General features: G+C 39.7%; 1 protein-coding gene across 8 annotated transcripts in view; it reads right to left on the reverse strand.

Annotated features, from left to right (window-relative positions):
- Positions 1 to 15,095, reverse strand: part of TPD52L1 (TPD52 like 1) — a 60,267-nt gene that overhangs the window by 25,988 nt on the left and 19,184 nt on the right. For 7 of the 8 annotated variants that reach the window (XM_032998063.2, XM_042795798.1, XM_032998064.2 and 4 more), the window contains 2 exons: positions 11,907 to 12,022; positions 4,236 to 4,384 (listed from right to left, as the gene is read on the reverse strand). In XM_032998063.2, coding sequence (XP_032853954.2) covers positions 4,236 to 4,384; positions 11,907 to 12,022 — 265 coding nt within the window. Of the gene's footprint in view, positions 1 to 4,235; positions 4,385 to 11,906; positions 12,023 to 14,765; positions 14,786 to 15,095 lie in introns of those variants that run through there. The other variant, XR_004407863.2, reaches the window with a different exon arrangement.

The raw sequence follows: 15,095 nt of genomic DNA on the forward strand, positions 1-15,095 counted from the left end.
ATGCACCAGTAGAGGCTGGAGATCGACCAGCTGGAAAGCAGCCTTGCAGAAAAAGACCTGGGGTCCTGGTAGACAAGTTGAACGTGAGTCAGCAATGTGCCCTCACAGTAGAGGTGTCTAACAGTATCCTCAGTTGAATCAGGACAAGTGATTACAGGTTGAGAGAGGTGACCCGTCCCCTCTACTTAGCCCTGGTTATGGCCACACCTGAAGTGTCGGGTCCTGTTCTGCACTCCCCAGTGCAAGGCAGATGTGGGCATGGCAGAGCAAGTCCAGTGAAGGGCCATAAAGATGTCTAAGAGATTGAAGCATCTCTCGTATGAGGAAAGGCTGAGAGAGCTGGGACTGGTCAGCCGACAGAAGAGATGGTTTATGGGAGGATCACATCAATAACCTGATGAACGGGAGTAAAGAAGACAGAGGCAAACTTCTCAGTGGTATCTAGTGAAAGTGCAAGAGGCAATGGGCACAAATCAAACGCAAGAAATACTTAAACAAAAGAAGCAGCTTTTTCACAGTAAGGCTAAGTGAACACTGGAACAGGTTGACCAAAGGGGCTGTAGAGTCTCCATCCCTGGAGGGATATTCAAAACCTGTCCAGACATAGTCTTGAGCACCCTGCTTTAGCTGACCCCGCTCTGAAAGGGGGAGTTGGACTAGACAGTCTCCTGACATTGATGTCAACCTTAACTATTCTGTGATACCATATAAAACTAGGTCAATCTTTATAGAAGCTATCTTCTTACCTTAATGCACTATGCAGTGAAAATCTGACGTATGGAGGGCTAGAGAGAGCTGTGGGAACTTTACGAAGCACCACCAAAAAGCTTTAACTAAGTAAACATACTGCATTCAGGTTACATAAAACCTTTCCTTTGTAGCAAAATGTTAATTAGAAGAGCTCAATGATGGTCTTTGTAAATATCCCTTTGAAGACATTTTTAATTATTTCTTAAGCTAAAATAAATAACCTTGAAATCTGCCAACGTTATCCTGCTTCTAACATCTAAATTAGAATGAATTATCTATGTTTAAAATACAAATAAAAAATGTGCATTGCTAGAAGCTATCTGAATATCCACCCACCTCTATTCACTGGAAACCTGATCTTTAAAAAGGTGCGTGGGAGAAGTCATTCCAGTTGAATGCCCTACCACCATGAAAGAAAATTAAACTTGAGGCAATCATTTTCTCTGTAGTTACCGATGTCCTCTATAGTTGAACCTCTGAAGAATAGCAGAGAAAATGAACAAGGAACTTAAAAAATGCATTATGATTCTGGTCATCATCATAAGTGAATGACTTTCAGGTGTATTTCATATAAGGCTGGAAAATGCAAAACAACATTAAAGGTTTTCTTTAGAGAAAAATAAAGCTGATTTTAAAAGCTGTGATTTGATACAAAAATAGCTGCACATTACTGTTGCAAATGTAATGTCTTACTAGAGGTAGTTAGAATTTCTTTTGCATACCTTAAGCATGAATTAGTGACAAGAAAACAGACTTCGTACAGAACTGTACGTTTTGAGCCTGACATAATCTTCAATCTGTGGAGCACACTAGCCCATTGGCCTCCAGCTCTAGCTTTCCTCAGTATGAAAACTATGACTTTTTTTATTTTTTTTATAAATCACAGAAATCCTTTAATGACAATTTCTGGCACGTACTTGTCAAGTATGCTCAGGTGAACTGCTAAATTATCCATGGCCAACCATTTAACATGTAAATATTTAAAAAGTCAGAATTTCAAGTTTAAATTTAGTCATTCCAGGTGGCATCTATCCTGTGAGTTAGGTCACGAGTCTTAACTAGTTGTTCAAGGCTTGCTGTTTTTAAAACTTATCTTAAATAAAAAGTAACAACTACCATATTGATAAAGTCTCGTATGACTCTCTAACCCTGTAGAAAATGTCAACGTTGTGAAGGGAAAATGAAAAGCTGTCTTGGAATTTGCTACCAAATTTCAAGTAAAAACAAAAGTTTTTGTTTCAGAATGTTTCTAGTGTCTCCCAGTAACTCTAGTTCAGGTGGCTTGTGCCCCTCCTCTCTTCTAAAGCTCAGTGTTTCTAGAGTGTCCTCTTCTAGCACGTGCCAGACATTCTCACTGAGCCAGCATGGGTGCCCCTGTTAATGACATGCCATGAGAAATAGGACCTAATTAAGAAACTGTCCAAAAGTTAGAGGTAGGAGACATACAAACTACATTTCCTATTACAGAGTTTATGTCTTATTTGACATCTCATTAAAATACAAACAATTATTATTTTAATATAAAAATGTACATTTTAACATATTTTTTCCAAGTCTTTGTCAAGGCCTTGAGTGCACCAAGAGGTACTGCAAACTATTCCCCCTCACACTCCTACAGGTTTGGCCACCTGGGCTCAAGGCCAGCTCTGACATTGCACAACTGTGTAACCTTGGGTAAGACTGTGGTGACAGTGGTGTGCAGGAGTTGGGAGAAGCCTTGCCAGGCACATCTCCCCTTCACTTGGGAGCTACACTAAAGCTGAGACAGCATTTAAACCCTTAGTCCTTGCCTGAGTTACATTACTGGTGTGCCTGCATCTGGTCAGGCCCCTCACTGACATTGACTCACAGATTTGACGTCCTGGCTTGACCTTGGACTTGGCTCATCACTACAGACTCACCTGGAGATCTGAACTCTTGGCATGACCCTGTTTACTGTCACTGGACCTGCTCTGCTACCTTTGTTCAGGTTCTGTGGGAATGCTCCTTCACGGGTGATGCCACTGCCCTGCCTGCCTTGCTGTCAACTCCCAGCTCAGCTCTGTTGTGGAGCAGCTCATTCTTGCTTCTCTCTAAGTGTCAAATTCAGTTGTCAATTGAAAAGAAAAAAAAAAAAAATCAAGTAATTTTTCAGGCAGCATTTGATGAAAGGTGGGTGGTTCTTTCTACCAAAGTTGCTATTAATTCAGCCTGAAAAGTTTTAGATGAACATGGTATGTTCATATGTGTAAGTATAAAGATCAGTATGAAGCTGAGACCAGCCCCTCAGTAATCATCATGGCCTTCCTAGAGCTTTGAAATTCATAACTTTATTCACTATCTTTCTCAATGACGCTCCATCAGAGATACAGAGCAAAAAGAGTTTGAAGCTCACAAGTAACACTACCTATCCTGGGTTTAAACATTTTTTTTTTTTTTTTTTTTTTTTGTGGCAGATTCAGGATAGGTCTTGTCACTATGTCCATGTATGTATTTTCAACTCCTTCCTTATGTGAGACTTGCACCAGTAGTTCTTGGCAGCAAGCTGAAGCCCAAGCAACCTTCCTCCCCTGTTCCTCATGCAAGAACTGGTATATTTTTAAAAGACCCTGCTGGAAGGCAGCAAATGACTTAGACTACAGATTTCTACAGTATAATTGGGCTGGTTCAGCAAAAAAAAAAAAACAAAAACAAACCACTACTCAAATTAAGACCATTTAAATAACAGCAGTGGAGTAACAGTTCTTCATATTTATGCATTACCTTTCACTCTGGTGGGAACCCAAAGCTGCTTACATATTACACAAAGCAAGTTTCACTGAACTCTTGTGAACCTGCTACATACCCTGCCCAGTGGTAAAACCAGGCTGCGAGAAGCTTCAGGGACTTGTCTAAGAAAAACACTGATGGGAAATAACAAAAACCACAACATCCATAGGATTTACGATAATCTCAAAGATGGTACAGTTACTCCAAAGGTATTTTTTTTGTTGCTTCTTTGGACAGTCAGAAGCAGGAGTTAAACAGTCAAACATCAACTGATGCTGCCAGTATTCTTTATAATTCAGATGAGGGTACTATTTTTTTAAATAGTTGCTAATGTTTTGGTGGGTTTTTTGTTTGGTTGGTTGGTTTGTTTTTTACATAGTCTCTCTTGGATGTTGAAAAATATAATACATTAAGATAAAAAAAAGGATCTCTGTCTCTGCAGTAAGGACTCTGTAAGAATGCATCATGGGACAGGAAGATAACCTTCGCAGAACCACAACAGTTTTAGTTGCTGTGATTTTGCAAGAGTGAGGTACAACACAGTAGAAAAGCATGTTGCTGCTGTGGAAGGCTTTTTTCAGGTCACCTTGCTCTGAGAAGCTTGACATTTGTCCCTGCCATCTTCTACTCCTGGCAAGTATTTCTACTGCTAAATTTCATACCAGGGCTCATCAAGACAACACCTCCAACATGCTACATAACACATAAGGATGAATTTGTGCAAGGTCTGTACTCACGCAGAAGTTGTCTGCATATCATGCCAGCTTTTGCTGAAGTTCTGCTTCAGTTCATTCATCAGACTTATGCCAAGCTTTTGTTTAATTTCAACCAGGTGCTTTTCTTTGGCTGCTAGCACTTGCCGCAAAGTTGAAATTTCATCCTCTAGCTGAGAGAAACAAAGAGGGAGGAGAAAGGTGTTAACCTGCTCCCACAGAATGATAAGCATATGATGTTAAAAGATTAAATGAATCTCACATAAACTTGTGGTTTTTCTAGGTGACTAGAGACAGAGAGATTCAAGTGCTTGTGGAGATCACAAAGACATGTCCAGAACAGAGCTGACACTAACATTAAGTTAATGTTTCAAACCGCGTCACCTGTGTGCACCATCACACACGTGCATCTGACCAGAGAGAATTCTCCAGTAACTCCAGTGACTCTTGAGCAACTTGACCAAGATTTGCCTTAGGGCATTAGGAGTCTCGAACATCAGCTTTTCATTCACTAGTAACATTGCAATAAGCAGAACAAGAAGAGACAGGATAATTCAGGAAAACATCTCTCTTTGAATGCACAGGCTTTCAACTTCACATTTGCAGCTTTTTAGCCTTCACTCAAGAAAAAAATAGATGCAAATTCTTAGAAGTAGGTTAAAAAAAAAAAAATCACATGATAACATAGGACTTGAGAGTACCATAAAAAGTTACATCCTTGTCACATGAGTTTTAGCTATATATTTTAGACCCTACATATTTCAAAATAGTAACATAAAAATATGCAGCAGATGGTCTGTTAACATGAGTGAACAGGTCCTCCCCAAAGCATAGAAGCATTCAGAAGACACAGCAGATTAGTCTTTTCAGAGCTCCTAGGCATTAACCAAACGGTGTGAATTCAAGTTGTAAAGATGCCATTCAGCCCGAACCGAGGGATATAATTCTCCCTGAAGTGGATATTGTTTGAAACATTTACATATTTAAACCAAGTTTTAGCAAGGCAAAGTCCAGAACACTTGACAGAGAGGGGGGATGGCTGAATCAGCCTGCCACTGGCGCAGGATCCCCACCTTGGGCAGCACTCCTACCAGCATGGGTTTGCATTCTTTGCCCAGAAGCCTCCCAAGCCAATCAATTATACAAGCAGCACTCAGAGGTACTGAAGCTAACAAGGGCAAGTGACACCAGAGCAGCTGCCTTTCACTTCAGGTTTAGAAATTCCCTTACCAACTGTGTTCCTTCCTCCATATGTTAATAGGATAGCATATGGTAATGTATCTGATTACCATATGTTAAGTTCCCTGGAACCACAGCCTCCCTGTGATTTAACTCCATAGGCTGCACGGGATGAGGCAAGCACCAGATGAATCAGTTGCTGACCTCCAGGGCTATATTTAGGATGTCAGTAACAGCATTATTTTTATTTTACACACATAGGCATTCTGCTTCCCTGTAAAACTGGCTGCAAGCTCACTGTTCTTAGGAAAGTCTTGCCCTTGAATCCCCCAGATATTAGTTTCTCTTTGGTCACTACCTGCTATCTAAATCATTCAAGCAGTTCAGGAATTAAGCAGCAAGACTATGAACACAAAGCAAAATCATCACTTCAGTGAAGCAGATACCACTGTTCACCAATGCCTGTGATACCAACACTTCACTGGTAGAATACATAACAATCCAAAATGGCTTTATTCCTTCCCATGTCCTTTATGCTCCATTATAGTCCTAACCTGCAAATGAAATTGTCAAGAGGTAGCATGAGTTTCTCTTCTGAGAGGATAACTGGTTAAATGCTTACAGATCACTATACTTACAAATCACTATGTCAGCACTCCTCAGTGGGCAGTTCAGAGCTCCCTGTAGTTGTTTCCCACCCACAGCAAAACCCTTAGTGCACACGTCTGCCTGAGTAACACTGCTAAAGAACTCAATTTAAACCAATGCCAGTATGCCTACATGTACTTAAAGATTAATGCTTTCCATATGGGCTAGCATTAGGCTGATCATTAGGTACCTGGATATGTAAACATTTGGGGGCTTCTATTAAAATTACTTTCCATCTGTTCCATTGAACAGACGCCTAAAGCTGTAAAGCCTTAAGCTAGCATTAACCATGTGCTCAATGGCATAAGTATGAACAACATTTTGACTGTATTAAAAATAATAAAGTATTTTTCTTTAGAGATGAGTTTTCAATTGACAAAATCCTCCTCAAGTTCCATCATTTTAAAACAATGGCAGATTCAAAGCTTCCCTTCAAGTGCTCAGGTATCAGTGACTGAAGACTGTGAAGTAGGTAGAAAGGATTAGGGACTTCTAGTAGCATCTTAAAAAGCATTTAAGCAGGTTACATACCTAACTCCCATGGAAGTCAGGCATCACCTGCTTAGGCATTTTTGAAAAGTCCGCTTTTATAAATGCAGACTCCATTATGAAACTAGGGCTTAAGTCAACAGAAATACAAGCTTCTAGTCCCCATGTTTCCTTTCCTTCTAAGTGCAAGAGTCAGAAGAATATAGATGCATCATATAGGGACAAAGTTCCCTTCTCCCTTTTTGTGGGCTTATGAATGAGTTAATAGCTGTTTTTTCTTTCCTGTGTTATTGTGTGGGACATGTAAAAGCAAGGAGAGGAGCTGACCACCTAAGACATTACGATTCCCATGGTTAGCTGACATGAGTAACATGTAAATCACACAAAGGTGAGACCTCTGGAAAAAATCCACAATTACAGATAGATCTCTCTGAAATCTGGGACTGACTAATAATATGGAAGAAGTCCAGTACACAAACACAAAAAATTATTTTCTCTTGTTTAACCTTTTTAAAGTATTTTAGGGCAAATTGTATGTTTTACGGGGTTGAACATCCTTTTAAGATGGTGGCATGCCTGAAAAAAACCACCCCACTAATTCTCCAACCTCTAACTTTTCCCATTTTTCCCAGTAGACACTCACAAAACAGCTCTTAAAAAACAAACCAGAATGTACTTATTCAGAAAAATGAAGCATTTTGGATAAACCACTATTAATTAAAAAATATGTCAGTTGATATTATCTATATTCTGAGATAAACATAGTACTATGTAAAATGTGGAGGCGGAAAGATTCAGCTACTGGTTGGAATAATACTGATGAATGGGTTGAATGGTAAGCTGAATAGTAAATTATTTACTATGCTTGTTTTAAGGATCAAGACAGTAAGTGATTAAAATATTACGGAGCCCCAACAGCAAAAAGAAGCCAGCATAGTTAAATGTACACTTCTAATTTACAGTAAGCATCCTTTTTCCCTACCTCTAAATCACCCAAATGTGTATGGTCTGGTCTGGCTGTTTGCACAGCCCTCCTCACCAGGGGGAGCTGAACCAGGTAAAAGCCATCACAGAAAAAACACGGGCTATTTTTAAACCAGATCATTTCCTAGATCCAGTGCAGAGAGGTGCGCAAGCACCTGTGCAGGTACAGCACAGAGGGCAAGAACAAGTGGCTGGAGGTGGAGAAGAGAGGAAGGCAGTGATCAGTTAAAGCAGCACATGCAGTACACCCATGGAGGTTGTGTTCTGTGACAGGTACTACAGGCATACATCACTACTGAAAGGCAGGCAGATATGGCTGTTCAGGAGTGAGAACTACCTGAGGGACAGGCTTTGTCAGGTATTGTTTAAAGAAATAAAAAGTTATGCAACCAACACCAGCAGTGTGATAATATGCTGACAAAAACTTGAGAAGGAGCTGGCAACTACCGCAAAGCCAGCAGAGAAGCCTATGCCACAGTCCCCTGACAGGGTGGTGTGGGAGCAGGTGCTGTCCCAAGGAACTCCCCTTGGCCCCTGTGAGCTGGTACACCCCTCTCCAGTTGCAGGATCAGAATTCCCCCCCTGCACAGCTGCACCACTCACTAGCTGACAGCACCTCCTAGTCATGCTGCCAAAACCAGCCAGGAGGCACAGAGATGAAAATAATAGGGGTACAAAGTTTGAAAGGGCACTGCCACAAAATGTCTCACATCATGGAACCACAGCTTGGAAATACTCTGGATTCTCAGGGCAGGCTCACACACTTCACCACCACTGTGGCAATCAGCCTGCAGTGTGCACCTGCCTGCCTGTGCTGGAACTGAACATCAACTCTCTGCATAGCTATTATCCTGTAAGAAAAGCTGGAAAACATGTAACAGACAAAAAATGTAATAAGGAAGGACCCGCTCTATCACTGGTAGGAAGAGCAACTATGAGGGGGTACATGATAACAGAAAGAAGTTCACTTTGTGAGGAAGAAAATAATCTTTTCCTTCATTTCATTTGCTTTCAGAAAAAAAAAACAAAACAAAACAAAACACAAGACTGCATCTTCTCTATACTGTTCTTTCACATAATCTTTTTTATGTCAGAAGACACAAAGAAAGTTACAGCAAACATACAGAAAAACTGTCTCAGTAAAGCCAATCCATGGGACCCTTAAATTTTGATTAGTTACTGTATTTAGTAAAGAAGTGGTTTTGAATTGTTACCCCTTTTCAAAATTGCTGAGTATTGTAACATGTATACTAACAAGCATAAAATATTTGTAAGGAGATGTGAGCACCTTACTCTAGTAGCCTTTTAAAGAAGATAGTTTTAAGTGTAATAGAATAACATAGCATAAAAAAATAACAGGAACTTCACCTCTGCATCAAATTCTATAGCTCATATTTTACACCCTCAGGCTGAGTACCTGTTGATTTATAAGTTTTTCCTTGGGTGAACAGCACCCAGAGACATCAGGGACACCCATAAATAAATTCAGTTTGCAGAAAAAGGTGCTTGCATCTTTCCTCGGACTGGGAATAAACATTCAGCAACACACATAGCTGAACTCAGAACCTGTGCATCACCGAGAAAGCTTGTAAATCAGATGAGATAGCTGCTTTTGTGAAGGTATGGGAGGGGGAAGACAGCAAGGAGTAAATGAGAACTTTGATGACTGCAATGGAAGGACAACTGACAGCAGTGAGTGAGATAGCTCAAAACCTCAGCCCCCACCATGACTCAAGAGTCATTGTACCATGCTCCTCACACTGAGGGAGGAAGGGGGGAGAAAAAGAATCTGTTCTGCTAACAAGCTTCTGGCCTTATGTAAAGTTTTCAAGCTACAATTTTCTGCTATTATCCCAAAGTGTCAGCCTGACCTCTGTTTATTCAAATGACGGCTAGAAATTTCTGTAAGAGTTACTCATTTTACTTGCATTGTAGAAATTCCAAGGCTTGATTAGAGTCAGAGCCCAGCTGTGTTAGCCAGACTAGAACAGTTAGTCCATGCTCTGAAAAGCTTTTAGTACAAAGAGACTACTAGCAGGGGAATAGGTAAAGAGGATACAGAAAACCAGTCATGCTAGTTCCCCTCCTAATGTCAAGGAGGGAAGGAGGAAGAGGAAGAAGACAAAGATACACAACACAGAGATGGAACATATTTTTTTCTGTTTAAATACATGCACAATAGCTCCCCATTAAGTGACTGTAGCACTAAGGAAGATTTGAACATTTCAGAACAATAAGAAGAAAGGTGCTTGTTCCTACAGGCTCAAACAGGTATTACCCAACACATAAGGACATGGAAGAAAACAAAACTACCACCGATGGAGCCAAAGGGGCTTGGAAGTAAAGACTAACAGCTCTTCAAAAGGAAACATCAGCCAATTCCCACAGAGGTTTCTTTCTGAAGGAGTCAAGGTCTTACACCTTTTCTACAGTCTTTTCTAAGAATCATAAGCCTCATTTAAGTTTAATTTTGTTCACTCTAAATTCAAGTCTCCCAAACCTTTCTTAGCATAATTATCAGTTTTATTTTGTTTTTAAGCATGAACTGTATGCCAGTAATCTGCTGCGAGCAATTCAAAAAATAATTTCTAGATCAACCAAGATCATAATATCTGAAAGGCAATCTCTCACTTGTGTGTTTGTACAAGAATTAAAGCATTTCTACCACGAGCCACTGAGAACTCTCCGCTCCCACAAGAATCACCAAGCAGGAAGAATGCCCAGAAACTCTTGAGATTACTTCTCTTGAGAGAGGCATATCATTCTCAGGTGGTTGCAGGAAGTTCTTTCTTTTCTTCACTGTTTCCATCTGCCTCTTAAGTCCTTTTCACCAAAAAGGAGAAGAGAATCCCAGAATGGCTGATGTTGGAAGGTCCAACCCCCCTGCCCAAGCTGGACCATGCAGAGCCAGCTGCCCAGGACTGTGCCCAGATGGCTTTTGAGTATCTCCAAGGATAGAGACTCCACAGACTCTCTGGGCAACCTGCACAAGTGCTCAGTCACACTCACAGTAAAAATGTGTTTCCTGATGTTCAGAGGGAACCTCCTGTGTTTCAGTGTGCACCCACTGCCCTTGGTCCTGATGAAAAGCCAATAATGAACATCCCACCTCCTATCTCATCGCTATGTGATGAACTGAACATGTAAAGTTTCATTTTCCTTCTTACTATTTACAGGTGTGATAGGAAGGAACAGCAAATAAATAAAAATTAACTAGCAACTCAGAAACACAAGGCCTAATAAAACATTAAAGAGAAAAACCTAATCTTTTGGTTTTTGTTTCACTAGAAAATCCTACATCAGCACTGAAGGTAAATGACTAAAGAGTCATTAAGAATGTCACTTCTTAGAGTATTTCATGTTACAACTTAATATGAAAGACAGAGATCAATCTCTGAAAAAGAACTGTCCTCTGGATGTGCCTGTTGTGTGTGTAGTAGTAGCAAATGCTTCGCAGAGCACTATGGAACAATTAGGAAAGAACGTTTTTTCCCTAGCCAGTTTACACTTTGAGGGTATATGCTCACAGTCCCAAATTTTGGGTTTCTTACTATTCAAATGGGCTGTTATTTTATTCTTGCTATGTTTCCAATCTACTGTCTTAAAAAAATCATTATTTCAACTAAGACAAAACCAACTCCCCCTGCTTCATACAGCTGTGATTTATGTTATTTATCTCATATTTAAAATAAGTAAATCCTTATTTTTTCCCATTCTCTCATTTTCCAATTTGGAATTTCACTTCTGTTTCTGAGGTATTCAGCAGCAGTAATTAAAACTGAATCCACCCTCCCATTGCAGACCAATCTAGACAATCTCTTTAATCTTCGTAATAAAAAGACCACATGGTTCACACCTCTTTCCTCTCATCTCCTTGTTATTAAGTACTATTTTTAAATCTCTTCATGGTGTCATGATATCTCCCGAAGTTCTTTCATTAAGCAAACAACAAATACAAACCAAAAATATAACCCTCTCCAAACACATCAGTGCCAAAGGAAATAAAAATGTGGTAAAATTACTGTGCTCAGCAGCAGCAGCTTTTCCTCTGAGCACCACACTTTTCCATCAGGTGTCACAACCACTGTAACAACAATACCACAGATCCAATAAGAACACTTTTCATTCTTTATAAAGGAAGGTTTATAAATAAAGACACGTCTCGGCTAAATGGTCAGGTATATTTAACCTTCTCTCTACAATCATCAAGCAGAAGGATATTGAAACTTCAAAAAAATACGTAAGGAAATTAACTGCTTCACATCGTTGTAGCCTAGAATAGTTTTACTAAAAAGGAGGAGCATACCTTTACGATGAGTACTTCATCCTACAATTAATATCTTCCCGTTTAAGGAAGCAGAAACAGTAACACTCAAAGAAATTCAAATTCATTACCTTGGCTAGCTCAATCTTTAACTCTTCCTTTTCTTCTTCAGAAATCATATTGGTGAAATCAACATCACTGACCACATCTTCATCTGCTTCATGAAAAGACTGGGTTTCCAACAGGCCTTAAAGTAAAGAGTTAAAATGTCAAGACAACCATTATCAATTATTTCGGCTATGATACTGACCTCCCTTAAAAAATCTAAGAATGATATAATATTTGCCCACTAGGAATAAAAAAAACAAAGAAAAACAAAACAACCTTTCCCTGCTAAAGGGCATTTAGATTCTGCTCCTCTGCTTCTAAAAAGCTATTGGAAGTATCAGATGGTAATATCTGCATAGAAGCAATGTAATATGTGAAAACGCCACTCATTGGCAGAAAACAATCACCTTGGACCCCACTAGTCCCTGACAAGTCATTTCCTTGATTCTAACAATACAGAAGAAAAAAAGAAATAAAAATAAAAAAAAATAAAAAAAATATTTTTCTTCAAAATAAGAAAGCTGGTTAATGTGGATCACAGATGTGAATAGGAGCAACAGTACACTGAGCAATATAGGAAGTATATTACTGAGCCAAATTTGCTTTAAAAGTACCTCTGATTGCAGCAATTGGAGAACCTTACAGTTGTACACAGTTTGCAGAAGCAAATGCTATACCTACTGTTCAAATTTTCTAAATGTTAGAGAGACATATACCTTGATTGCTCATTTTAAACCTGTTAAGGGTGAACAATTATATTGGACCTGCAGTCACTTCCTTCTTCTGTGTGTCCAAGATCAAGATCAGTATGCATGATAACCAAGATAAGCACATACATAAATGTTTGCTAGACCTGGGCCTGCCTGGTATAATACATACAGATGAAACAAAATATAACTTATCTCTCAATCATTCAGTAAAGAGAAGAATGATTGCCGGGGTTCCAGCCATTAAGAACCTCTCATTCTTTATTGTCTGCAAACAAAACAATGCAAAACATGAGACAACAGAAAATATTCTCGTTCCTTTGGAACTTGTTTTGAAATTCTCAATCTGTTTCTGTTGTGGAAGAAAATTCTCCTCCAGGCTACATCTGGGATGATACTTTTCCCTGTACTTCAGTTCTTTAGCAGGGTAATTAGCCATCTCAGCTGACTCCTGACATCTGTATACTGCTTAATACAGAAGAGAACAACTTCTTTCCCAGGTCCAGAGAGGCCTGTATACTCTATTACATAGCGCTTAGAATTTAACTTTGTTAAATTTTGGCAGTAGGGAATAGAGGTTACAAGAAGCAAGGCTGTAGCACTCAACAACTTGAAATTGAGTACTTTATATTTTCATGCAGAGCACAAAACTCCCTCCAGCTTTCTGCCATTTCTTCTATCTAGAGTCCCCCAGTGTACCTGGATTTCCTTCTATTTAACAGAACAGAATTGATTTGATTCATACCACCAACTGCACTGCAGAGCACAATGTGGAGAACTCAGCCTTGCTAATTACAACCTCCCTTGAGTGGGAAGATAAAGAGCAGCAACACAGGTGCTGAACCCCTGCATGGCACCATATGCAAGAATAGAGCACCACCCTTAAGCACAAAACCTTTTAAAAAACTTGAAAGCATACAGATGATACCTTAGCTATTACCCAAAAAGCAGCTCGCCAGGAAAACCTAGATTGCCAAAGCCACAACAAAGGAAAAGAACATTTATTCAGTAGGAATACTCTCAAATCACCTTTATTAACATCCCTACATGTCAAACCACAATTGTTGTTTGGTATTTGTTTGAGGATTAATAGTGTTGCTATGGGAATCAGGCTAAACTTAGTCCCATCGGTCTTGAAAGCAGTCTCTTTCATGGATGGAGGTGCAGCAGTACAGGGCAGCTCCTGGAAATGCTGTGAAGAATCTCAGGGGCAACAGGGTTAAGGCTGAAAATCCTTAAGGAAAATCTCGAGGTAGATGCAAGGTGAGATGATCTTGGAGCAACTGATACGTGAGCTAAAAAGAAGGCAGATCTGAGCTCAAGGGACAGCATTAGTTTGGGATTGGCTAGGTAAAGAGGGTAGAATTGCAGGACAGTGGTTAGATAGATACGTAAACCAACATGGGCCAAAATCACCAAAGACAACCAAGTAATACTTAACTAGACCCAATGGTCAAGTTCAAACTTCAAGATTGAACTAAAATTACAATCCATTCCAAAATAGCATATGCATGTCAATCTTCTGCAGGAAGTATGCAGGCAAGGTTCCCAAGACTTTGATCTTCTTAGTCTTTTTTTTTTTCTCCAATTTCTGTGCCTGTCCCTATTTCCCCTTTCATAGTCACTGTGTCCTGTATTAGATTTCAAACAGTTAGAGGTCTCCTAAAACAAGTTTAAGGAAAACAGTCAGTTGGTAGAGAAGATTTAAAGTGATTTCATAGACAGAGATAATGCTAGATTTGCTCATCCTTATATGAGGCATCAGAGAAATCCAATAGGGAAGAAGGGTCATTCATAAAATCTGTTTTAAAAAAACAGAAAAAAATGTCCATGTTTGTACTTCTGAGCATCACAGCACCTATTCCATCAAAGCACATCTTCTGTGAGGTTCCTACAGCACCTTACCCAGGAGGAATTCAGCACAGAGTCAGGAGGAACATGGTTCTATGGTACTAACTTGATTCAGGGGAGCCAGCCAACCACCAGACAGAAAACCACGGGAAATAAGGCCATCAACATTTTCCTATTCGTAAGACAACTTGTTAGTTTTGCAGTCTCCAAGGAGAGCAGGAACCTGAAGCAAAATTCACACCAATACATACATGAATCGGTAATGATTTTGGTAGTAAAACAGCTCCTATTGCTAGTATTGCTGACCCCAAAATATTCTCTCACCTTTGACTCTGCAGGAAGCACAGCCTCCTCTCAAGCTTCCCTGTAGGGTTCTTTCAACTAGGCAATCTGGAAAATATACCTTTCAGACATTGGTTATAGATGCACCAAGTACAGAAGCAAAATAGCATACAAGAGCTCAGTGGGATTCCTGATATGTCTTGAATTAACCGCATAATTCTTTATGAAACAAGGAACAAGGTAGGATCCTGTTTAGTGTGTGTAATCTAGCTACACATTTTGTTAAACACAACCTAACAATTTGTGAACACATACAGAAGGATGAGTGGATTCAACTAAATGGTTAAAGCTGAGTGCTGGAATCTAAGTATT

The sequence above is a fragment of the Tyto alba genome, unplaced genomic scaffold (assembly GCF_018691265.1).
Source record: "Tyto alba isolate M040663 unplaced genomic scaffold, T.alba_DEE_v4.0 Super-Scaffold_22, whole genome shotgun sequence".
Classification (NCBI taxonomy): domain Eukaryota; kingdom Metazoa; phylum Chordata; class Aves; order Strigiformes; family Tytonidae; genus Tyto; species Tyto alba.